General features: G+C 31.8%; 1 protein-coding gene across 4 annotated transcripts in view; it reads right to left on the bottom strand.

Moving 5' to 3' along the window:
• Positions 1-24840, bottom strand: part of anne (polyamine-transporting ATPase anne boleyn) — a 220760-nt gene that overhangs the window by 97963 nt on the left and 97957 nt on the right. For all 4 annotated transcript variants that reach the window (XM_085821861.1, XM_085821859.1, XM_085821860.1 and 1 more), the window contains 8 exons: positions 15603-15691; positions 15323-15490; positions 9932-10072; positions 9523-9602; positions 6340-6417; positions 6170-6239; positions 4636-4770; positions 4470-4542 (listed from right to left, as the gene is read on the bottom strand). In XM_085821861.1, coding sequence (XP_085677987.1) covers positions 4470-4542; positions 4636-4770; positions 6170-6239; positions 6340-6417; positions 9523-9602; positions 9932-10072; positions 15323-15490; positions 15603-15680 — 823 coding nt within the window. In that variant the 5' untranslated portion in view covers positions 15681-15691. The remainder of the gene's footprint in view (positions 1-4469; positions 4543-4635; positions 4771-6169; positions 6240-6339; positions 6418-9522; positions 9603-9931; positions 10073-15322; positions 15491-15602; positions 15692-24840) is intronic.

Below are 24840 nucleotides of genomic sequence, written 5' to 3'. Positions count from 1 at the left end.
ATGCTGTATACGTCCTAACAAAGCATTCTGAAACATAGCACTTAATATTCATTTATTCAGCAATGCCCTCCTGATGTAATCATCATTGATGGCTTTTTATAACATTTAAAACATAACTATAAACAGTAATAAGTAAGTTAATTAACATTTCACTTTGAACTTAGCAAAAACAACCTCTGCTGTTTAGATGTTCTTTTTACAAGTTCAGTAAACTTACTAATATCCTCATAAATTACCATATTAAGGAATAGAACATGTATATTAAATAATCAAACAGAATTTTATGATTTAAATAAACTGCATTTATACATACAAAACCTTCGAAATCCAACTCATCAAGGTAAGAATTAAATAAACTTAACAAATGACCATCAAGCTCACTTTTATCACTCTGTTCTAAATCACTTCTTTTGATGTTACTACCTTTATTTTAATTTTCTTTTTTGGTGATTTCTGATTTAATGAAAGCTGATATGATCATATCAGCTCAGACTAATTGCCATGCTTTATCAAACCACAACCATAACTGCCATGCTTTTTCGAACCATAACCTCCTCACATGAAGCTTTTTTCATCCGTCTACGATTTTTGAAGGAATGAAGTCTGCTCCCATTCCTCCCAATACTTCTGTAGTTTGTCCTTGAATATTCTATTCATAGTGAGAATGAGTGGCTTTAAGATTTTTGTAAATACACGAGACATTGGTGTTAAGTTATTTGCTTTAGAGATTTTACCATTTCCACTACATGGGGTCACATTGAATCCAGAATGATGAGTCCCCAACGAAGGGAAAAAATGACTTTCTTTTCAATAAATTTCTTCCAGCGAAAAACAACAATGTATCTTCCCATATCCGTCCCCTTTCATTGGTGCAAAAGAGCCATTAAGGAAAGTTTCCTTTCAGAACTATTTTCCTTTATGAATGGGGTTAATTTCTCTTAACTGATGGCACAATTTAAAGACAAGTTAGAAGTTTTTTCATTCCCAGTTATTAACACAAATAGTTTTTTCACCTGTTTGAATGAACGGTTCAGCTCGAAGGCTAGTTAAAAGTAACGGACAAAAATCCATATTGATTATTTACTTTCCGTTCATATTTTGCTCTTTAATTTTCTTGGATGTGTACTCCAAAAAACCTAATGTGAACACCACAATTTTCTTGTACTGCCTATTAAATTATACACACTTTTTGTCGCATTTCATTTTAAACATATTTCCTTGAATTTGATTAGTGATATATTTTTCATTCAATCACTTCAGTTCCCAATTTGCAGCAAGGCAAAAAATACATAAAAACTCAAAAATTCTTCATTAAAAAATAAAATACAGATAAACTATAACATGAAATACAGTTAAAAAACGTTTTAAATTAAAATTAGAATTTATATGCGAAAGCAATTCCAACAATAGATGGGAAGACAAAATTTTAAGTTAACTTTTGGTCCCACTTGGTAAAAAGACACTGAAATTGTTACACAAACTGACGTAATTCACTATTCTACTAATAGTTTCAAATGTAAACAAATGGCAGCCTCGTTAGGCTTAGTGCCGCTTTTAAACTGTCGATAATTACATAACTACTGTATACAGATTAACTAAAGGCAGAAAATCCTTAATCAGAACGTTAAGAATAACACAATTCAATCATTTTTAGGGCAATAAATACACAATTTACCAACATATAAGAATAAACAGAATTGGCGGAAATGAATGAAATTGATTCCACATATTTACTGATAGTGGCACAAATAAAGAATCAACCAGAAATCAGTACTTTGTGTGTCCCCCCACGCTGAGAGATGAGAGCTTGTACAGGTCATTTTATATAGTTGGCATTGAATCATACAGGTTCTGAATGTAATCCTAGGGAATGGTATTCCATATGGCTTCGACTTAGCACCAAAGTTCAGTCTTTGTGCGAGTCCCACCAATTGCAGGAGCGAGTCACTGACCGATGAAATTCTAAATCTCAATGGGCAACATATCCAGGAACAAGCAGGTCATAGAAGAAGCAAAAAGCATAACCTGTTGTGTTCTAAAGGAAGATTTGTGCATAGGTATTATTCTGCTGAAATATGGTGCCCCGAATGTGTCGAAAAATGGGAAGGACATTTGGCTTCATAACTTTCCTTGTGTAGCGATCACTGTTGAGGCAGTCTACACTAGATGGGATCAACAATTCCACCTAATAGCTCCCCACACCATGATGGCAGGCATTTATGCAATGACTCTGGATAACCCATTATGGGAGCATACATTCCCCTCCGTAATGGCTGACGTATAATCTTCCATCATTGTAGCGCGATTCAACAGAGAAAACAACTTGTTGCCGCAGGACACACCATGTACTGAGTTGCTGTGCCCATAGAAGTTGAAGACATCTGTGATTCAGCAACAGGGGAATCCTGCGTAGAACAACCATTGCAAACAGTTCATGCAGCAGCACAAGCCGTGAAGCTAGACAACATCTGCAGCTATGCTCCAACGTTCTGCTAACACACAACAGGATGCTGTATGATCCATCACAGCCATGCAAATGAGACGTCTGTCGTCCTGTGCCGTTGTGCTATTGCAAGTCCCACTGCCAGAACTTCGCCTTGTTTGGTTCTCCTCTGCCCATTCCTTCCATACATGCATCACTGTTGTGGCATTTCACTGTGTGCGGGCTGTCATTGCTCGATATTTAATTCCACCACCTTGTATACTAACAATGCAACAACGTTCGAACTCCAACAGTTGTTGGTATGGTACCTTCCGCTCTTGATGAGGCATAATGACCACTAATTAAGCTTTCACCACAGACAGATGATGAGCAGATTTCAATGCAACTTCACTGTCCTTTATGAACATGGAACAAGAACCCAGTTATCATTCCACACACATGCAATCGCATTGCACTCTAATCATTTGCATGGCTTACCTCACTTTACATTTCCTGTAAGTTTGGTTCAGTTTTCATAATTCCTTCATGGCACTGGAATTTTCACTAATGTTCCTGTACACACGTTTAGTTCAGCCAACTGAACAATTACATGTTATAGCAATCCCATATATAAAATTTCAACATTCTATGGCTATTCATTTTTGAATTATGCGATATACATATATATGAACATCACGAAAAAATATCTTCTGAATCGATTTTACAACTCATTTTGGAAAAAATAGTCATTTATTCTGTCAATATGTATCGATCTCGGGCAAAAAAATGCCCAAAGGGATTAGAGAGCAGTCAAAATGGGTATTTTTGTTGAAACACAACATAAATTTTTCGTGATTACAGAACTGCCTTTACTTCATCTAAGGAAGTAAAAAGCTTTTTGTTTTTTGATGCCAGTCCATGTGAAGTTTGTCTAACTGTTGTTTGGATAATTTTTTTATTTCATGAACCTGAAACACCAATTAAAGCTCTCCAATAAAGTTTTTAACACTTATTTTTTGAGCGATTACTTTTGCTTGAAGGTAAAATTCTAACTGTTGACTCTGACAACACATTTTTCTCTCTGCTTTATTGTCCATTTCTCTAAACTGTCTTCCAAAACAAGCGAAGCTATGATTCTAGTCTGACAAGATCTTTGATTTTTAGGCATTTCTTCTAATTCTTCTAGTTTGGACTTCCACTGGCGAAGGCATCAAATGCCAACTTGAAATTCTCTGACCGCAGCCAGATTTCCAATTTCTATCATTTTCTTCATTGCTAAAGGCTTAAAAGCAGCCCTACAACTTTTTCTTCAAGAAGGAACCACAATAATAATTCTTAGAATTCAACAAAAATGATAAAGTATTATTATTGTAGTTCCTACTAAGCAATTAGCAAATTGCGAAGCAATGAGACATGAGCAAGAATGATACAGAATTTGGGAAAATAAATATTCTTGTGGCCATTAAAAAGATGATCATCAGGAAACACAGACAAAACTATGGTGTTCAGCAGAAAGTAACATACTTAAGTGTCTTTACACTTAGCACATCTTACCGCAGTTAGGGGAGTTCCATGCAAGTTCGAATTTCTTGTGCTGCCTTTACGCATCTTCAGTGCACATGTCTGGTTAAAATGTCACAAGTATTTGTACATTAACCATTTCGCTTGTGCACATCTTATGATCTAAATTAGAGAAGTTCTAAAGACAGAGAAATTCCTTCAGATACACCACAGATCCAAATTTTTAACTTTGAAACATATATAAGCTACATCTTACCTATCCAAAACTACAGTAACAAAGGATACAAAAAATACCAAAAGTATTAGCTGAATTCATGGTCTAACATATGACAATTAAAAAGCAAAATGAGACTTCCAGAATAATAATTCTGAATACAAGTATCTATAAAGCCAACATACTAATATCTTGCACTTTATTGTATGTATGTATTTCAGATCCCTTTAAGTTCTGTTTCATTCCTCACCCCCCTACAAATTCACAATTAAAATCATTATTTAGTTAAACATATTTCATATGCATGCCTACCTCCATCTTGCCTCCGAACAGTAACTTCTACAGCATTAGAATGAGCTACCATATCTCTTAAAACTATACGTTGCTGAAATGAGATAATAAAATGAAATAAGATTCATGTAAAAATAACTTTTCATATGAATATGAATTTGAAAGACTAAAAACGAAATCAACTTACTCTTTTGGTTTCATATAATGATACAGCAATTGAGATCAAAGTAATGACTAGAATGCAAGCAGCATAATACACATAATTGTCCAAAAGCCATAGAGTTACACTGAGAACTTGGAAGATGTAAAAGGGATTTAGCACCTGAAAAGGAATGCATTATACAAATAACTTTAATTATTGCTTATTCACATTATTTCTACAATAAGCAGCAATAAAACTCGTTGTCAGGAAAAGAAATTCTTGAGCAATTCACTCTTATCTTACATTTCTCTTCATTTGAAACATACTATACTTAGATCAGAGAGAAAGAAACCTCTGGTCAATGGTATAATTTTGCTATCAGACATTGAACGTGAGAAGTTCACTAATAAGTGCATAAAGCATGCAAATAAAATAACAAATGTTTAGTCTAGATTAAACTGTTTTTGCTTGTTGAATTCCAGCTTTGCATTAGATATCTACGTCAAAGTACAGACAACAGAGAATTTAGAAAAAATTTTCACATTATCGGCTGCTTTGAAATAATACTGAGATTATAAAACAATAAATGTATGGAAAATCGTAATACAAAAGCAAACTTTAATAACAAAAATAAAACAAGACACATTAAATTTTTCTTAATTCATTTATTATTCTCTGATAAAAAGGAACAACCAACACAGAATTTAGGTTAATTAAATTTAATCATTAATAGAGTAAAACTTTTAATAACTTATTCTTGCGCCTTACTATGATCAGTCTTTCCTCTACTTCTAAGTAATAAAAAACATTAATTATATTCCTGGTTCTGTAAGACTTATTGTTCATTAAAAATGGTTCATTCCCACACATTTTCTATTAAATGTACAGAAATGTTTTAAAAATGAAGGGGGGAAAAGAACTTTTTTCTTCAATGCTTAATGTGTTTTCATATACACAGTAGCATAAACGTAGTTCAGATCCACACCTGTGTATTTTTAGAAAAAGAATCATCGATTCGTCTTACAAAGGCGGTACTAGCAGTTGTTTTAATAATTGATGGAATGGAAATGGATCAAAATGATCACATGCAGTACACTGTTTATAACATCATATTTTTCTAAAAGAATTTTCACATAAGAGACATTGGTAGAAGAACTAACGAAGTAGAAAAGCTCTAAAATCATTAATGATTGAAGTTGAGAAAGCAGAATGTTGCATGTTGGAAAGAATACTGCAGGAAAATTTATCCTTTTTCAATTCTGTAGACAGACTGGTGGTCATCACATGACGACACACTTTGCATTTATTTTGAAATATATTTTTAATATTTTAACCATTTTTTCATAATTGCCCCCCCCTCCTTTTTCAAAAGTGACTTTTGATACACCATGCATTTAGTGCATCTGCCTGTAACAGAGTTTATGAATTTAAGTTATTCTATTTTCATTCCTAAACAACAGGCAGAAAAATTTTTAAATATATTATTTAATCATAAAAATTATAAATACTGCTGATAAAAAATAACTTCAAGGAAAAATACATGAAAAAAGTGTAAAACAGCATAACACAGAAAACATACCTCATCAAAAAACAGACGAAAATATGACTTGACTTCTACATCAATGCAATTTGGTCCATAAATTTCCCGTCTTAAAGAGGGAAAAAAAATTATTACTGTTATAGCAATTTTTTCAATTCTTCAAATTTTTTATTTTTTCAAGATATTTTTTTCAAAAGTAACTGAAATACCTTTCTTTTTCTTCTATAGCTAGAAGGCCATGGAATTTTTCATAAAAGTCTGAGCAGATCAAGCCCTGGTCATAACCCCTGAAAACATATTTTTTATATTAATATTCTTAATTTACATATACACACACATTTTTAAAATGTTAAAAACTCATTTAATCATATTCCTAGAATTCTTAAAGATAATTTAACGATAAAACCCTTAAAAAAAGAAAATGCTTTGAATAAACAACATAATCTGAGCCAAGCCATTCATTTCGAAGAAATTTAACATTTCATTTTAAGTACTGATGCCACAAGACTAATTCTGAAAGGTGCACAATATGCCACCTGTTACTGTCAGTTTAAAAAAAAAAAAAAAAAAAAAAAAAAAAAACTTAATAGAGGAAAAAATTATTTCTTTAAAATGGTTCAAGCCTGACATTTTTTACATTATTAAAATTAAAGCCAGAATTCCAAGAGCAAAAATTTTGTTAAATAGAAAAATTTTTGCAATCAGCATTCTTAACATTGACAACAGCATACACATTTACGTCACTAAACTTAAATGCAATAACCATATTTGGATTTTATTTCAATGTTTCCATGGATTTATTTCCATTTCCATTCACCAACAAATTACAAGTATTAATTTCCCAAAATTTAGTATTAATACTAGTAAATTCCCTAATATGGCAAAGAAATCAGAATTTAAATAAAGAACTTTCATTTAAATTTTACTACACATATGGTACTATAGAAAATTTACTTCTATCAGCTTTCAAATTTGTTAATTACACATTTTTGATTTTTCTAAATATGTCTTCATTCTATGTTATAATAAATGTCATTAAATATGTTATAATGATATATACACACATTTTAGGAAATTAGTAACTTGAGTACAAGATACGGCGCAGAAAGAATTAGACGATTTAAATTTGGTACCACGCCAAAATCTTTGCAGGTGATATGGTGAAACGCACATCCCTGAAAAAGTTTAAAGCCTTGAGTCAGGAAGAAATTCAAGCTTTTGTTGTAGAAATGTTCTTCAGAAACAATGATTCTTCTACTCTACTGCAACAAGTTTATCAACAATATTTTGACATTATAAGGTACAAAAATATTCCAATAAGCTAAAAAATATGAATTCAAATTTAATGTATCGAGTGTCAATAAGAAGCCTCTTGGTTGCCTCAAACTGTGGGAAAATTTACACAGAAGGCACAAATGTTTCAGCACAGTTTTCATTGCTATGCCTTTCGCCATTCAGCTGCCTAACTATTGGAACCATTTGATGTACCTTAAACAAGGATTTAAAGTCTATTTCTGTAAAATTCAAATATGCAACAACCAACTTCTCTTCAGTTTCAATCAGCAGAATGAACATTGCAGGAAACTGTTGCAAATGATCAAAAAACAGTATAATACCAGGATCACTTAATAATGTCTGATGAATTTTATTTGCATCTAAGCAGATATGTCAACAAGTAAAATTTCAGATATTGGACACCAAAAAGACCCATGCATGTTGCTTCAGAAGTCATCGTACCGGGTTGGGGGGGGGGGGGAATTACAGTTTGGTGTGTTAGTACATTTGGAGTGACTGGGTCTGGCATCTTTTAAAATGTTAATGGTCAGTCTATTATGGTCATATCACGTCAATATATGGTGGTGTAGGGAGAATTTCTCAACGATGAGCTTCACCAACAGCATATTGACAAGGTGGCACAGCTTAGAAGGTGCTACCACGCACACAGCACGAAATTCAATAGCTGTGATCCAAGAAACACTTCTGCAACATCTCTAATTTTAAAGACATTGAATGGCCTCCATGATTGCCTCATTTATCAGCATGCAATTTTTCTTATGGGGCTAGGCAAGATCTACATCCACTAACTTCACACTATACAGAAATTGAAAAATTACATCCAAGAGAAAATTCAAGCAATTTGAACAAATTTGTCCAAGTCACAGATAATGTCAAACAACAGTGTGTTTTATTTCTAGTGGAGTTCATCCAAGTGATTTCATCCTCAGAAAGTGATTTGAAAACAAAATGCTTTTGCCGTTTTTTTACAATTATTTGCATAATTATTACAGTCAAAAGTCTTTAATCCGGACTCGTCGGAACTTCGGCGATTCCGGATTATCGATTTTTCGGATTATAGATCATCAGTTTAAATCTGGTAACATGGCATGCAGAAATTATAAAATTAAAAATATGAAACCATAATTTATAAAATAATGAGCAATTATGATCTAAAGGGTATCGAAATTTACAAAAATAAAAGCTTAATATTTATTTGTTTACTTTATTAAACATTTCTTTCAACGCGCGCATGCGTAAAGCATACATTTCGCATAGCCGAAATTAGAAAATTGCAATCAGAAAACTATTTGATTTGTATTCGTGATATTTATAATGACAAGGAATTTGATTTAAATCATATCAAAGACGGAGTACATTGAGATGAAATACTACATTTAGTAAAGAATTATAAGCCGAATAAAATAAAAACATGCCTTGAAGATAACGATAGTGCTGACAGATCAACTTCCAGTTCATTGTGCGCCACGACGTTCCCCCTCCCATCCCGCGCAGAGCAGCGTGAAATTGATAAACGGATTTCGGAACGGTTAGATAAACAAAGGATATGCCTTATTATCCATTTTTTGCAACAATTAAACTTTTTGTTTGATGGACATCGAAACATACTTTCGTTTTGTAGATCCTTTGCGAGCTCCAGCATCGGAAATTCTATTTGACGTAATCGAAAGTTCAAGCTTACTTTTATAAAATTGCTCTTACAGTCTGCAAAAAATAATAAGCCGGATCCAATTCGAAGATTAAGTAACAACGCAATCATTAACATTAACTGAAATAGATAATTAGAGCTTATACCGTCCGTTATACATTAAACGCGCACGCGAAAATGTATTCTGCGCTTGAGCACACCCATATGTGCAGTCGTAAAGGTCTTGCGCGTTGACACATGCGCATAGGCGTTTACGCATGCGCAGAAAGTTTTTAGCTTTGAGGTCCGGCTTATAGATCATTCCAGATTATGGGTGTCCGAATTAACGACTTTTGACTGTAATTAGTTTTTTAATTAAAGTGCTCATTTTTATACTTTTAATCATATAACTATTTTTGCTTCATTGCTTATAAATTTAATTCATACAAAACATTATTCATAAACTCACCTTAGCCTTTTGAAACAAGCAATTTTACTATCCCACACAAATTTTACACAGTTATGGATGAAATGGCGATAAGAACTGGCCTATAATTAAATAAAAACATAAAAGGTCAAATGATTTACGTTCTTGAAGAAAGATACTGAAAAAATTTTAAAATTCAAATGCTAAAACCTAATTTAAATGCAAAATAATAGTGCTGGTACTCCAAATAAAGAGAAGTAATGTAAATTTGAATTTTAAAAATTATAATTAAATATACTACACCAGAAACACATGTAACATTTTTATTTCTGTGATATTCAAGGATAAATATTTTGACATGTGTTAACAAGCACTGCATATTTGAATAACAAGTATTTTTGTGATATTTAAGAACAAATATCTTGACAAATATTAACAGCATCACACATACCGGAGAATAATTGAAGTTCATGGCATCATGTTGATGATTACTTATAGATGAAAGTGATCTGGAATATACAAGCTCTGGAGGTAGTGTTGCTTTAACAGGCTCAACTTTTACTTTTAATACATTCAAGCTACCATGGAGATCCTAAAATATATTTTAAAAAAAAATGTTATTGATATGCTCAAGTTTTTTCCCCTCCCAAGTATACCCATGTCACATGATAACAGAATAAACTCCAGATAATGTGTAGTACTCTGCCTGTCTAAATAAACGTACATCACTATTAATATATCTTCATAGTGCAATGGTTCACTTAACACATTAAAGGCAGGAGTCGTAGTACTATGATTTATCTCGACTGTAGCTTAAAGGTGGGAATCATAGTACTGCGATTTATCTGGGCTGTAGCTGAAAGGCGGGAGTTATATTAGTACGGTTTGCAACCACATTGTGCAATCCATCTGCCACTTTACATTTGTATTTAGTATGTTTTGTGGTTTGAAGCTGTTCGGTTGTTCAAATTCTACTTACAGTAAATTTTGATATCCTTCAATATGGTTTCACATGAAAATAAAGATATATATGCAGACGATTTGATGGACATTGAAAAGCCACAACCTGGTACATCGAACATGGCACCACGTACTCCACGATATAAAATTGATCCGCCTGGATGACATCAAAAAGCATAACTTAATTTGGATAGAAAATAAAGGCAAAAAGCTATATGCCAACGAAACTGGGAAAAAAAAAAAAAAACGAAAACTAGTTTGTGCGGCACATAAAAAAAGGAAGTTGACTTGCTTCAAATGAGAGTTTTGCAATGCACCTGTTTACCATGGCGAGTGTTATCAACATTATCACACTCATAAAAAATATTTGATTCTTCTCATAAATATGAACTTTAAAGCATTTTTTGGAAATAGTGTTTAGTGTTTTTTTAATATTTCTTGTAGTTTTAAGAGTTTAAATAAACTTTTTTAAGTCTAAATTTTTTTATGATTACACAAAATATCGCCCACTCAAGGACGAAAAACGAGACGGGTGGTTGCCGCATTACCCAGCATACTTTCGTCAAGATACCCCCGCCTTTAATGTGTTAAGTACAAATAGACTAAAAAATTTCAATATAGTGCCTATAATCAAGGTACCTACAGTTTGGACCGACTCTAATAAGATCTTGACCAGAAGCTCGTGGTGATGTAATTAAACAAGAAGAGTCAAATTCTATCTATAAATGTGGACTAGTAGTTAAAGACTACTTTTATTTTTTTACACTGCAGAAGAGGGCTGCAGACTCTACGACCATAAAATTTGTCTAACAGCATTATGTGATTAGTGGTCGAAGACTATGTAATTTAATTTTAATTTAAGCTAGCCCAGTAACTCTGTCGTCATAACAAATTCAAATGTTTGCAGTGATAATGCAAAAACAAATAATTACAAATGAACAGAGCTGGCAGGAATAATGCAACGAGCGAGTGGAGGTCGGAAGCATAGTCTCTTTTACACTCCAAAAACCTTAGTTTAAAAAATGTCTACCTGATTTGTATTCTGTTGAGCAAATAGAAATGAGAAATTACCATTAAGGCTGCTATAATAAACAATTGGGTAATTTACATAATAACTATACATATCTCTGAAGAATAATTTTTTTCTCTTTACGCATTCAGTTTCTTTCTTCAACATGTTTCCTTTTCATTTTAGATATTTTGGATTTAAAGATTTCTAACATTCTAAAAATACTAAATGCATTAAGAATGTATAGAAAAAGCTGGTAATTTCGTTTCTTTAGTCATATGAACATTCCGAAGAAATATGAAATATATATGTTAAGGGCCAGCTACAGAGCTGGTAGCTGGTGTGGCAGAATTTTTAGAATTTAGTGGCCCACCAAGCAACAAAATCTAGAAATGAAAAAACTCTTAAGAATTTAGAGCAGTTACCGGAAGTTGAATTTAGAAAGACACTAGGCACAGAAATTTAGGATCCACAGGGGAGATTGCATGAGGCGGGAAAATGCCTGCGCCAGCCCCCTGTTTATGATACATTAAGACATATATAAATTGTCAGTTTTCAATCTCTTTATAAACAGAAAAATTCCTTTCTATAAATGCTGTACATGTGATAAGATTAGAAGCACTTTTGATATTTTCCATGCCTGTGTTTAGTGAAAAGTAGGGAAAATGAAGGGAAGATTAACATGTTAAGAAAAAGATTCTAGTATCAGAAGTAAAACATTCAAATATTATGTTTTCATCGTTCTTCCGTATGTTCTTCAAAAAGTAAGAAATTCATTGTAAATTTTCTGTAAAATACATTCATTGCATGTTAATACCATGGAGGAGTTTTTCATTAAGTCACGTTTTTCTGGAATCTTCTAGAATCGTGGGCCTATAAATCTTGCCTTCAAATCCGTCTAAACTTTCCAAGCTGCAATGTCTAAAATGCTAAAGAAGAATTACCTCTACTAATTCTGTAAACAGCAAAAAGCCAAAAATATTTTGGGGGAAAAAAAAAAATCAGAGGGGAAAACTGCAAAATTAATTTTATAGAAAAAACTGCTGCATATTCCGAGACAATAACATGGGAAAAACTCTTACCATGAAAAGTTTAGCTTTTTGCTTTTGCTAAGAACTGTTTCGTGAATTGTGCTTTATAGCGTTTATTTTTCAGATTCAGAATATTGTATAAGTGACAAAAATGGAATTTTATAATAAGAGAGCAAAAAATAAAAATGTTTTACTTCAATGTTATTTTTTTAAATATAATTCCAATATATTATCATAATTTTAATGAAATTTATCAACGTTACAATGCTTTTATAAAAATCATCGAAAAATTCCCAGATCTCAGAATAAAAAAATTTCTATAGAAAATAATCTTAAAATCACCACAATGTGATAAGTCGCCTAATTTAGAACCATTTAATAAAAGAATTCACATCCTTAAAAGCAAAACGTTGTTCAAGAGCATTATAAAAAAGAAATAACTTCGAAATGCTTATGTTTCACATCTTGCTCAAAAAGTCAAGTATCCCACCATTTATATTCGAAATATGAACAAATTATAACCCATGAACCCATTCAAAAGATAACCATATTTGTAAGTGAATCGCGAAAAATAGTCCATTAAAATGATAAATCACACTTAAAATAGCAGTCTTAAAAACAGACAGAAATTTTAGATGATTAAAATTAAGGACCAAAAATCAGTTCCAAAAAACCTAAGGACTTTTAAGGACGTTTCAGAATCGTACGGATCCTGAAAGTTCCTTAACGTGATATTTATAAAGTTACGTCAAACAAACACTGCAGAGTGTATCCAGAAAAGAATACAAAATTTAAATGCCAAAGAAATTTCAGAAACTGATCTTGCTAAAGAAAGAAAAATGATTTAATAGTATGAAGAGAACATTGTGAATTATTTAATACTAATATATATACAGGGTTGCCACTCAAACAGGAGAATGAAATTCCCTGACTTTTCCAGGTTTAGCAGGTGTGTTTCAAGAAAATTCCAGTCTATCCGCGTAATGTACGTTGGCTGTGCTAAGAGGTAAATTAATTATGGTATTACTTGTATTGTGTAGCAAATTCACTTAATTATTCAATAAATCCCAGAGGACATTTATTCTTAATTATTCTTGGTATACTTTGTTTGATAATTTTGTTTAGTTTTCCACTTAAGAAACTTAATAAAATTTAAGATATATATATTGGATAACAAATGTATGTTTTATTTAATTATTACTCATGATCAATTGTATTGTAAGTACGAACTAAAGAAATTATTCTTGTTTTTTCCATCATGTATTGCTTGAATCGTCAATAAAACTGGATTAATGTCATTCACTGAATTGATCTCCTATGACAGGTGAGAGTAATTATTTTGTTTATTTGAATACTAAACTGTACCTAAAATGAAATTCAATTAAAAGTACCTTAGTTACGTAAAACTCCTGATTTAAATTCACTTTATAATGTACGATTCAGATTGTTCAATTATTTCTAACATAATTCTGATGTTAAACATATTAATATTTTATTACACATTACAAATGATTTGTGATATAGTTTCACACCAAAATAATGCATATTGTTACTTATTTTGATTCACTTTTAAATGCCACGCGCCAGTGTGTCATGCAGCATTGCAAAAGTTATTTTTCCTCTAGTGCCGATCATGCACTAGCGTGTAGTTATAAAATTTGATGCTTAAAGGCCTTAGTAATTAATGTGGTACACATAACAATCTTTTATTATCTCTTTAAAATCATATTTCCTATAATAAGTAAATCAGCATATGGATACAATATATTTCTATGATACAGCATTAACTACCAAGATAACTTCACATGACCGGCAGCGAAAGTGTTAACTTCATTTGTGACCTGAGGAAAATATGCTTTTGTAGTTTTAGCCTTTGGATTAAGTTACAAAACTGTAACTTTCCAGTGAACTGTGAAAAACTTCTCGCTAAAAATAAGGACCGTGCTCAGTCTTATATTATAAAATTTAAAGATTATAATACCAATAAATTAATTGAATGTTACATCTTTTTTGATTAAGATTATTTAATTTATGTTGAAATAATATTAATTGCAATTAGCAAAGAACTGGTTAATTCAGCTCGAAAATTTCATAAATATTAGTTAGTTTTTGGAAGGGATTTCAAGAAATATTTACAAGTGAATTCGCAGATCACCGAAACATGCAACCAAATCTTTCAGGGTGGAAGGTGTCATGTTATGATGAATACTACGTATGCACACTTTAGCCTAAAGGTGTACGGTTTTGTAACTCTCCCGCAAGACAAGGAATCAAGATTACAAGAAGAGAATGTCATAAGTATAATGTCTCTAAGCCAGCAGAAATATTACATTATCCACTTTATGTAAATTATATCTGTTTACTTGTTTGCATTATGATAAAGTGTTTGTCGAGCACTACTTGTTATTATTTATGAAAATACCTACATCTTGCCATGTAAACGTTCATACATCAAAAACCCACCTCAAGATAGAAAAGTCACAGGTGGAAGAATGAGATTTACACAAGTTTTATTAATTCAATAAATTTTATTGCTGAAGAACACTTTTCTTAGTAAATGCAAAAAATTAGAAACTGAGAGTCACTTGGTAAAACCAGGAGATTTGGCAGCTATGATACAATAATCGGTAGAAGCACATCTGAAAATACTGCAGCATACTTTTTCATTTGAGTTTTAATAGCAGATACACAGTTCGAAGCAATTAGAAATCTGACAGTGAAACAATTTAAGGGTACAAAATACTGGTTTCATTTTTCACTCATTTATAGACTTAAATTAGGGAAATGGTTTACTTTAAAATTATTCATTTTTGAAAAACATTCAGTTTTAATCAGTACTCACTTTCAGAATAAGTACAGTGGCTGTAGACACACTGCATGGCGTGCAAGTCATTCTAACCTTCCATGCAGGTCGCCATCTGAATATCAATAATAATAAACCACAGCTGAGGAATATACCAACATTGTAAAGGCATTTCTTGCATGGACTTTCAGAATATCCATAAACTTCCTGAAAGGGTATGACAGATTAAAAATGCAATATAGAAAAGGAAAAATAAGTCACAGTCATACACTTTAAAAGAAAAACAGCTATAATATTTTAAAACTTAAATGTAAATTACCACTTGATCATCTGTGCCCTCTTCTATAGTGATTACTTGTGGCCTGTCGCCTGTTTTAGTGAGGAGCAGATAAGGCATTTTCAGATTTTCTGCAAAAGAAATGTATTCATATAACTCATTGATTTGCAAAATACGGCAAAGTGCTTCTCAAAGCACTTACTACATACTGGGAGGGGGAGTAAACTGCTTTTAATAAGAATACATAAACTACTGAATTAATTCCCAAATGCACAAATAATGCATAGCCAGTGCCCAAAAACTTGGCGATATTGATATACACCGACATTAAGAAGAAAAAATTTATTAAGATAGGTATCAGTGATAACCACAAGAAATATCAAAATTAATATGATGAATATATGTCTGTTTTACATGTAAGCAGAGTTATGCAAAGATGAAAATAAATAAATAAAATACATACATTAGAATTTTCCTTAATCAGCGGTTGGAATTTACATACATTATGACAAATTTCTTAAAAGGTTATTAACCTACAATTGTATTTAGTATTGTTGCATGCATACAGGTTCATAATAGACTGAATGCACAAGTCCAATAATAGGTAAAAAAAAAATATTTTTATTAAAAGAGCTATTTCAGAACTCTTGAATTTTCTATAGAAATATTTGTTGCATCACGAAGTATAATCAGTAGTTACACTTCAAACTAATAAGAATGTTACACACACAATGCAAAGCCCATCTAAAGAGAAAGCTAACTTGGATTTATCTCAGCTCATGCAGAACTACAACTTGCAACAACAATAACTAAACAGCTGGAACTCAAATGCTCTTTCTCCGGCATTTTACAATTTTTAATCGGCTGCCGAGATTTTTCTAGTACTTTCTCTTTCAAAATTATTGGAACTACTTCTTGATATTACTGGAAATTCTGGTTACAGCTAACATAGTGGTCAATTACATTTCATCAAGTTCAATACATAATACGGTGGTACAGGGATTGGATGATAATGGTCACCAAATTTTGAGATTTTTGGCGATTTTTCGACAAATTACTGAGATACTCATTTGCTCAATATTAAATGCACTTGCCCCTGTTTCTTACTTTTCTGGCATAACTTTTTCTTAAAAATTTGTCTTGTGCTACGTTATACAGAAAAATACAATAATTTTACTTTTAATTCTACTAAAATTACCTATCTACGTACAAATATCGTAACAGTATTGAGATTTACTTACTTTTAAGAAAGAATATAAAACAGCTTGCAAGTCAGCCTACTTTTATGGAAAGCTCATAATTTTCACCCAAACTGAGTATAATTAAATAAGACCTTAAGCACATGTATGAAGAGAAAAAGCCCACTTCTCAAAAATAGGTGAGAAAAACAAAAGTTCTAAGCAACTATCATATTAATTAAATTCCTCTCTAGCAAAATGCTGCAAAGCCTAGAGAGTTTTGCAATGAAGCTACAAACAAGAAATCATCAGGCTGAATACAGCTGTCACTAATGTTTTTAACAGTGTTCATTATTCTTTTGAAGTTACTTTATTTTGAAAGAAAATTTATTCATGAAAAATATTAAGATAATTTTGTATTAAAATACAATGTACAGTAATACCCTGAAGTTATACAATAAGTGGAACCAACGTAAAATGTATAAATTAGAGTCTAACCTGCATATAAGTAAGCACATGTAAATATTGGTTAAATAATACCCAAATCTAGAAGAATATTTGTTTAGAAGAAAAGTTTATAATAAAAAATATGCTTCATACATATCTACACAAAACAGTATTAAAATAAATATGCTAAACAGAACAAGAGCTATTTGGTTGTCGATAGCTATTTAAAATTTAAGAATGTAGTTTTGATGCATATCTACACAAAATACTATTAAATTAAAGAAGCTACATGAAATTGACTTATCTTGATGACAATAACTTCATAAAATTTAACAAACTTGTCTGACAACTCAATGGCCTTTTTTAATAATGAAAAATTTCTTCATACCAGGTTAATAATTTGTTTATTCTTTGAATAATAGCTAGAATTTGTTTCTCATATTCTCCAAAATTCGTAACCTTTGTCCAACTAAACACAGAACTTTCATCAAGATCACAAATGTCACATGCTTTACTAGTGGATCTGGATCTGAGGTGTCCAGCTATTTTCAGTAGCGATTTGCTCGTGCATCTTTATGAGCTCACTGATTGTCAAAGAATCCAACAGCCAGGTGACTTCAGTGTTATCTACTTTCAAACCTGCCAGGCAGAATTGATAATTTTGTTTATTATGACCAACTTCATCAGTTTCATGCAATGTTTTTGTCTGACTTTTAACCCTCCAAGTGGCCGAGCCGTATATATACGTTCAACCAAAATTGTGCTCTAAGCGGCCAGCAAGCATATATACGTCCAACCAAAATCCTCTTCTAAGCGCCTAGCAAGCATATATACATCCAACCAAAATATTGCTCTAAGCGGACAGCAAGCATATATACGCTCGCATTAAGATTTCTTTCCCCCAGCAATTTCGACGGGAGTGATTGCACTAATAGGCTCCCTGCTGGGAAGGGTTTCGCTTTTCTGAAATTTAGCTTGTTATTTTGGGGTTGCTGCACATAACTGTTGAGTCGCCAAACATCCATGTTTTGTTCGAATTTTTAATACTGCTATCGAATTAGCCAAGACAGCAGAAATACTTTCAACACGTACTGAAAGTAAAAATGGAATTTATTTCTTCATCTAATATCTGAAATGGAGAATAAAAATAATTGAATAATAACCGCTCTTCAACTAAAATCTGGTTTGACAGTTTGAAGCTAATATATAAATCCAGAGTATTTAATCAAAGTTCCTATTTTTTAATTAGAATCGAATATCCGCAACACAATAAGTTGAACAGAATCATTAAAATAAATTTAAAAAATGTTAATGATTTAACGTACCTTAACATTTAATGAAGATTTGTTTTAACTCTTTCGCATCGAAATCGCCGTAGCGCCCGTTCATTTAGGCAACGGCAAACCGCCCGAACGCCTCGTTTATTTTCTACCTAGTTCTTTCCCCTCCACGTTAGTGTATGGCTCATTGGTTTCGCGAGTTGTTAAAAGACATTTCAAACATTCTTTTGAAGCAAATAAAGGAGAAATACGGAAAGCTATTGACGTTCGCAGGTGCAATCCGGCCCTAAGGTGAAACTGCACACAATGGATGAATGGATGAAACCGCAAAAGGGGGAAAGGAAAATTATTCCAAGACAAATTCGTAAACACGGGCGTTTTCGATGTTTGTTGAAAACAGATTTGGTCGTCTCTCGATGCGAAAGAGTTAATAGAAGCATATCGGTATAGTATTGAAAATTTAAATATGCAAGAGATGTTTTAATCACAGACTTTTGACAGCATAAGACCGATATTAACGTTATAAACATAGAAACATCTTTATTTTTGGAAATACTGGAATAATAAACATGTTACAAGAATTTTAAATAATCGTAAGCTTTAAACTGATACTCGTTGAAACCAGGACTGACGTCACAGCAGGAGCGGTAGAATAAAAAGGCGAGAAAATTTTTAGAATTTAGAAAAACACTGAGCAGCAAAATTTAGGGATGGCAAAAATTTTGGACTTTAGGTAATACACAAGGCAGAGGCATTTAGAAGCTGAAAATGTTTTTTAATTTAGTAATGCACCGGAAAGCAAAATTTAAAACCTTCAAAAGTTACGCCGATCGGCAAAATGAATAGCGCCGGCCATGGTTGCAACGCCTCGACGTATGCTATCATATGTTAGAGGTTCTGAACTTTATTAAGTAAGCACAGTAATGAGCAGAGTGATTTTTATTAAATATAGAAGTAAACGAGTAATAAAATAAATATTATCATTCTTTTCTATACAACTTTTCCTTAACTTCATTTATTATTAAAATTATTGTTATTATTATACCAATACCAGCTACTTATGGATCTTTCACTACATATTTTAAAGGCGATAGCTGAATTCATCTCCCGCAGTAATCTATAGTATAATAAACATATATTTAAATAGCTTATTGTTTCGTATATGTTTGGGAAAATGGACTAATTTTCATAACAGCAATCTTACAAATAATAAGCAATTTAAATCCGAATAAAAATATTTTATTATTCCAAAGGGCGTTAGCCCAGAAGGGCTATTAATTTCGTTTTGACATCTTGCGTCGATTCACTTTCTGCGTTGATTCACTTTTCAAACTGTTGCCATCAAATATTACAGCCCTGTATTATATTTAAAGAAATTAAATAATGAAGAATCTTCATAAATGTATGTATGTTTCTCGCATTGTGATAAAACAATGGTACTTAGAGACATCAGATTTTGAATAACGTAATCTTCCACCAAATATGGTCATCTGGAAGCCCTAATTTGGAATTTGTTTTATTATCGATTTCATATTTTGGAACACTGTAAGGAATTCTTGATAAACAAACTCAACGATTTCAAAGTAAGCAATGACAATATTGTACGGGGGGGGGGGGGATTATCTCCAACGCTAGAGACTGTGTTTCGGAAATTCTAATGATACGCTCATTTTAAAATTATTCTGCGATATTGCTGTTGAATTGAATTCTATGGTTTAAGTGCGAAGAACATGATATTTAATAAATGAAAGTAACACACAAAACCTTAAAATTGGGCGTAATGTAAAATCTGAAAACGTTTTCAGATTTAATTTTTTCTTCTCATTAAAACTGCAGTTGTGACGTGAATACCAGCAGTTTTTCCTACAAAGTCTCTCTATAAAGATGTCTACCTCAAGGTAAATAGCTTTTCCGTGCATTTCCATTTAACTTTATCAAATCTTCTACAAGCAGAGACGTCTAGTGATTATCTAAACAGTATAAAAACGTAGTCGTTTAATACGTATGCGTAAAAAAATGTTATACATATTTTATTACAGTGTATTGTAAAAAGTGTTGCTTAAACACCGTCATAAAACAGTGAATGAGAAGGGAAAAAAAAAAAAAAAAAAAAAAAAGAGCTTCTCACTTTTCGTACAGCTGTTAACAGGATCATTATTTTGTTTTCAAACAGAGAACGAAATTTTCAGAATAGAGAATTTTCAGAGGATGAAATATGTCAAAACAAATTAATGGTGTTACCGCAATTTCGGTTTGCGAATTTTAAAAAATCCATACAATATGCACAAATCTATAACAATCACTTGAATGATTATTAATACCCAATTCACGCTACAGAAACTGTAGACATCTTTATAGAGAGACTTTGTAGGAAAAACTGCTGGTATTCACGTCACAACTGAAGTCTTAGAAGTCAGACCTGATATTTGATCAATATGCTTTCAGTTTTACCTTCTTCTCGGTATTAATAGATTGAATACGTAATTCAATTAAACTTTTCCTTGAAAGCATCAGTTGCATTTGTAAATGTTTTGCAATACTAAATACTAATATTATTGAAATTCCCCGCCTTAGTAAAAGGCCAACCACTGGCAGAGTGAATAAGAGTACTGTAATTGTGTTAAGCCGGCATTAAAATCCCAGAGAATGAGGTTTAGTCGTTTTTGTATTCCCCCCCCCATGAGCAATGCGAACACGAGCTAGTTGCCCTTGAAAAATCCTCCTCGTATGCGTCCTTTGCCTTAGGGTAATAGCCCTCGTATGCTATATCAGGTGCGCTGCAAACTCGGGAAAGTTTATGTTCTTTCATTATAGTTAATTAAAAAAGCAATCAAACCTAATAATACTGTTTATGGATGTTTCAGAAGTTATTCAAGACTTAAAAAAACATACTACTAGTGCCTTTTGTAAGCGTTACTAGAAGAGAATTTTTGATAGGATTAAATTAGATCAAGAAAATTGCAATCTATTGGCTATGCATTAAAGAAAAACAATTAATTCCAAATTATCATTCATTTTAACATGTTATGGACAAATCTTTAATTAAAAAATACGTATTTATAACAAAAACAAGATCAAAAGAGGAAAATATTTCAATTTAATTGTGAAGAAGTAGAAAAATGCAGTAAATTTTTCGTATGCTTTAAGAATTCTTCAATTTCATAGTATCGACCTAGCGGTAATATCGCTGAACTGGTAGTTTGACCTAGGTTGAAATCCTAGTGAACGGGTGGACTGCATGGGAGTTTTAATGGTTTCCTTTTCTGTAGCGTGAATACGAGATATTTTGCCTTCAGAAGTCTTCACGAAAGCATCCTTGTTCATAGGCAGATAGTTTTATTCTCTTAGTTAAGAAGAATCGTAGGTTACCTCACTTGCGTAAACAAACGAAAGTGAGTTCTCGCTCTATATTGGCTCTTATAGACTTTTGCATTGATTTAGGTTTAATGTAAATTTGAACGTGACTGTAAAATTAATTTTTTATATCACAAATATCATTAAATTTATATAGCATAATCATTGGTACGCAAGTGAGCTAACCTGTTCTTCTACAGACTTTGAGTCATTACGGCTTTTGATGGTGCAGACGTGAAAAATGTACATTGCCCTTTGCCGGGATTCGAACCCTGGAGCTCTCGAATATGCGTCGAGTATGCTTCTAATTACACCGCGATGGATTACGTAAAGGAGGGGGGAAATACCTTATTAATTAAACTAACTATCATAGTGTCCAAACTCTGCTATTCTATTCTAAGCAAGGCATTGAAGAAAGTTGCTCTGCAGTAACTCTTATTCTCGAAGTAAAGGAAAACAAACTACTGAAATATTATGTCTTTTGATTGTAATCAATTTTGAGTTTTCTTCGTTTGAAAATATAGTTATTTTAAAGTTTTTTTTTTTTTTTTTTTTAGAAAATAAACGATCTACTGTTTACTGAGATCAATGTACTAGGAAAAAGAAACATAATTTATCATATCAAATATACATGAAAACAACGAACAAATTAGAACTCACTTCAGTTATCTGCAATCAATGCATATATTCTCTAGGAACACATCAAAGATGAATGCGTTGATTATATAATGGAATTCACGGATTTATATAAGATTAAAAGCACTTCCTTCATTAGGGACTTGAAAACGATATCTAATGACGCAGGAGTGGAATTGCAATTAAAAAGCGCATAGGATAAGCGATTTTGTAGAAGAATAACAAATATCATAAGCTTCAATTATTTTGTCGGTTATGGAACTTAGAATTTCAAAATTGTGAACATTACTGATAAAACAGTAATAATAATAATAATAATAATAAAATAATATTTAAATAATAAATTATAAAATATTATATATATTATTAATAATATATATTATTAAATACTTATGAATAATTATTTAATAATATATATTATTAAAATAATAAATTATGCAATAATGGGCATTTTTTTAATGTTTTGTGCATTACCTTTATTTATTAAATATCATGCTCTTCGCACTTAACCATAAAATTCAATTCAACAGCAATATCGCAAAATAATTTTAAAATAAACAGATCTTTAGAATTTCCGATTCAGAGTCTCGCGCGCTGAAGGTATTTTTTTTTTTTTAAATCCCTTAATATGTTGTCTTTTCTCGCTTTGAAATTGTTGAGTTTGTTAATCAAAAATTCTTTAATGTCTGACAAAATATGAAATAAATAGTAAACCAAACTCCAAATTAGGGCTTCCAGAAAAGTGAATCAACACAGAAAGTGAATGGACGCAAAATGCCAAAACGAAATTAATATCCTTTCTGGGCTAATGCGCTTTGGGCTAAAATGAAACTACACAAAATGATTTTTTTTAAAATTTATCCAAGTTATTTACATTTGCAGAATAAAAGAAAAATCTGAAAAGTTTCAGATTTTAAATTACGTCCAAAGGGGCTTTTTTTAACATTTTGTGTGTTACCTTTATTTATTAAATATCACGTTCTTTGAACTTAAACAATAAAATTCAGTTCAAGAGCAATATCGCAAAGTAGTTTTAAATTGAGCATATCTTTAGAATTTCCGATACACAGTTCCGCGTGCTGGAGATAAAAAGGATTTTTCTGTATAATATTGCCATTGCTCACCTTTAAATCGTTTAGTTTGCTACTCAAAAATTCGTAAAAGTTTTACAAAATATCAAATCGATCACGAAACAAATTCCAAATTTCAAATTTGGGCTTCCACATACCCATATCAGCAGTAGGATTACGTCGCTCAAAATTCGATGGCTGTATGTACCAATGTTTTATCACAATGCGAGAAATATACATACATTTATGCAGATTTTTCATCATTTAATTTTTTCAAATATAATGCAGGACTCTAACATTGGGTGGCAACAGTTTGAAAATTGAAACGGACATTTATAGTGAACCAACGCAAAATCGCAAAACGAAAACAATAGCCTCCAAATACAAAGTCCCTTTTGGACTAAAAAGAATATTAGTGAAAAGACTTAGACATTATTCTTTAAATTGTTAATCATTATTCGTTAGATTAACCTTTGAGAGAATTTAGGGAATAACGTAAGAGTTTCATTTATCATACAGTGTTAAAAAATCTTTACTGTCCTTTTTTTTGTTTGTTTTGTTTTTAGTTTTTTGTTTTGTTTCTAAAAATTGTTGCAACAAACTGTAGTTTTATTCTTGAAACGTAATTCTAACTTGAAACAGGAATGAAAGCTTGAAAAAAATCTTCAAATGAAATGACAGATACTTTCTCACGATTCTGAAAATCAAAGATATATATCGTCTACATCTTTCCTTTTGGATACAGGGCCAAGTCAAAATTGCTTGAACGCGGCGGGGGCGGGGGGTAACAGAAGAAAAGGCAGGGACAACCCTGCAGTAGGTTGTCTCTGCCTTTTCTTCTTTCCTATTCTGTCTGTTTCATTGTGACTGAGGGTAATAAAATTTCCCGCGCTGCTGGAGAAGTTGTCCCTTCATCTAAATTAGGTTGCAATAATTGTAACGTTTTGGTCCCTCTTTTTTTTTTCCTTTTGAAGGATTTTCTAAGCTTTCACATTAAAGAAAAATTCTGATATTTTGTATTTCCTATCTGTTGTCTAAAAGTGTGTAATACAGAAGATGTAAATCCTTAGTTCAATTTCAATCAAATTTAATCATATTAAAATTATTATTTTCTTAAATCACTGAATAATAATTTACAATAAAATATCAATCATTCGTATAATGGCATATTTTAAAATTTTTACGTCGTTCGTTTTAGAGTTTCGGATGACCTCTTGTTGTCCATCCATTAAAAGTATTATCCACTGAACGATGAGTGCGCATTCAAAACATAAAAATTTTAAAAAGTAGATGAATAAAGATTTTAATTAATTTT

The sequence above is a fragment of the Stegodyphus dumicola genome, chromosome 8 (genome assembly GCF_044657685.1).
Source record: "Stegodyphus dumicola isolate Sdum_Otavi_A_Nest chromosome 8, ASM4465768v1".
Taxonomy (NCBI): Eukaryota; Metazoa; Arthropoda; class Arachnida; order Araneae; family Eresidae; genus Stegodyphus; species Stegodyphus dumicola.
Note: the sequence above shows the minus strand (reverse complement) of the source record. Positions and strands in the feature narration are given on the sequence as shown.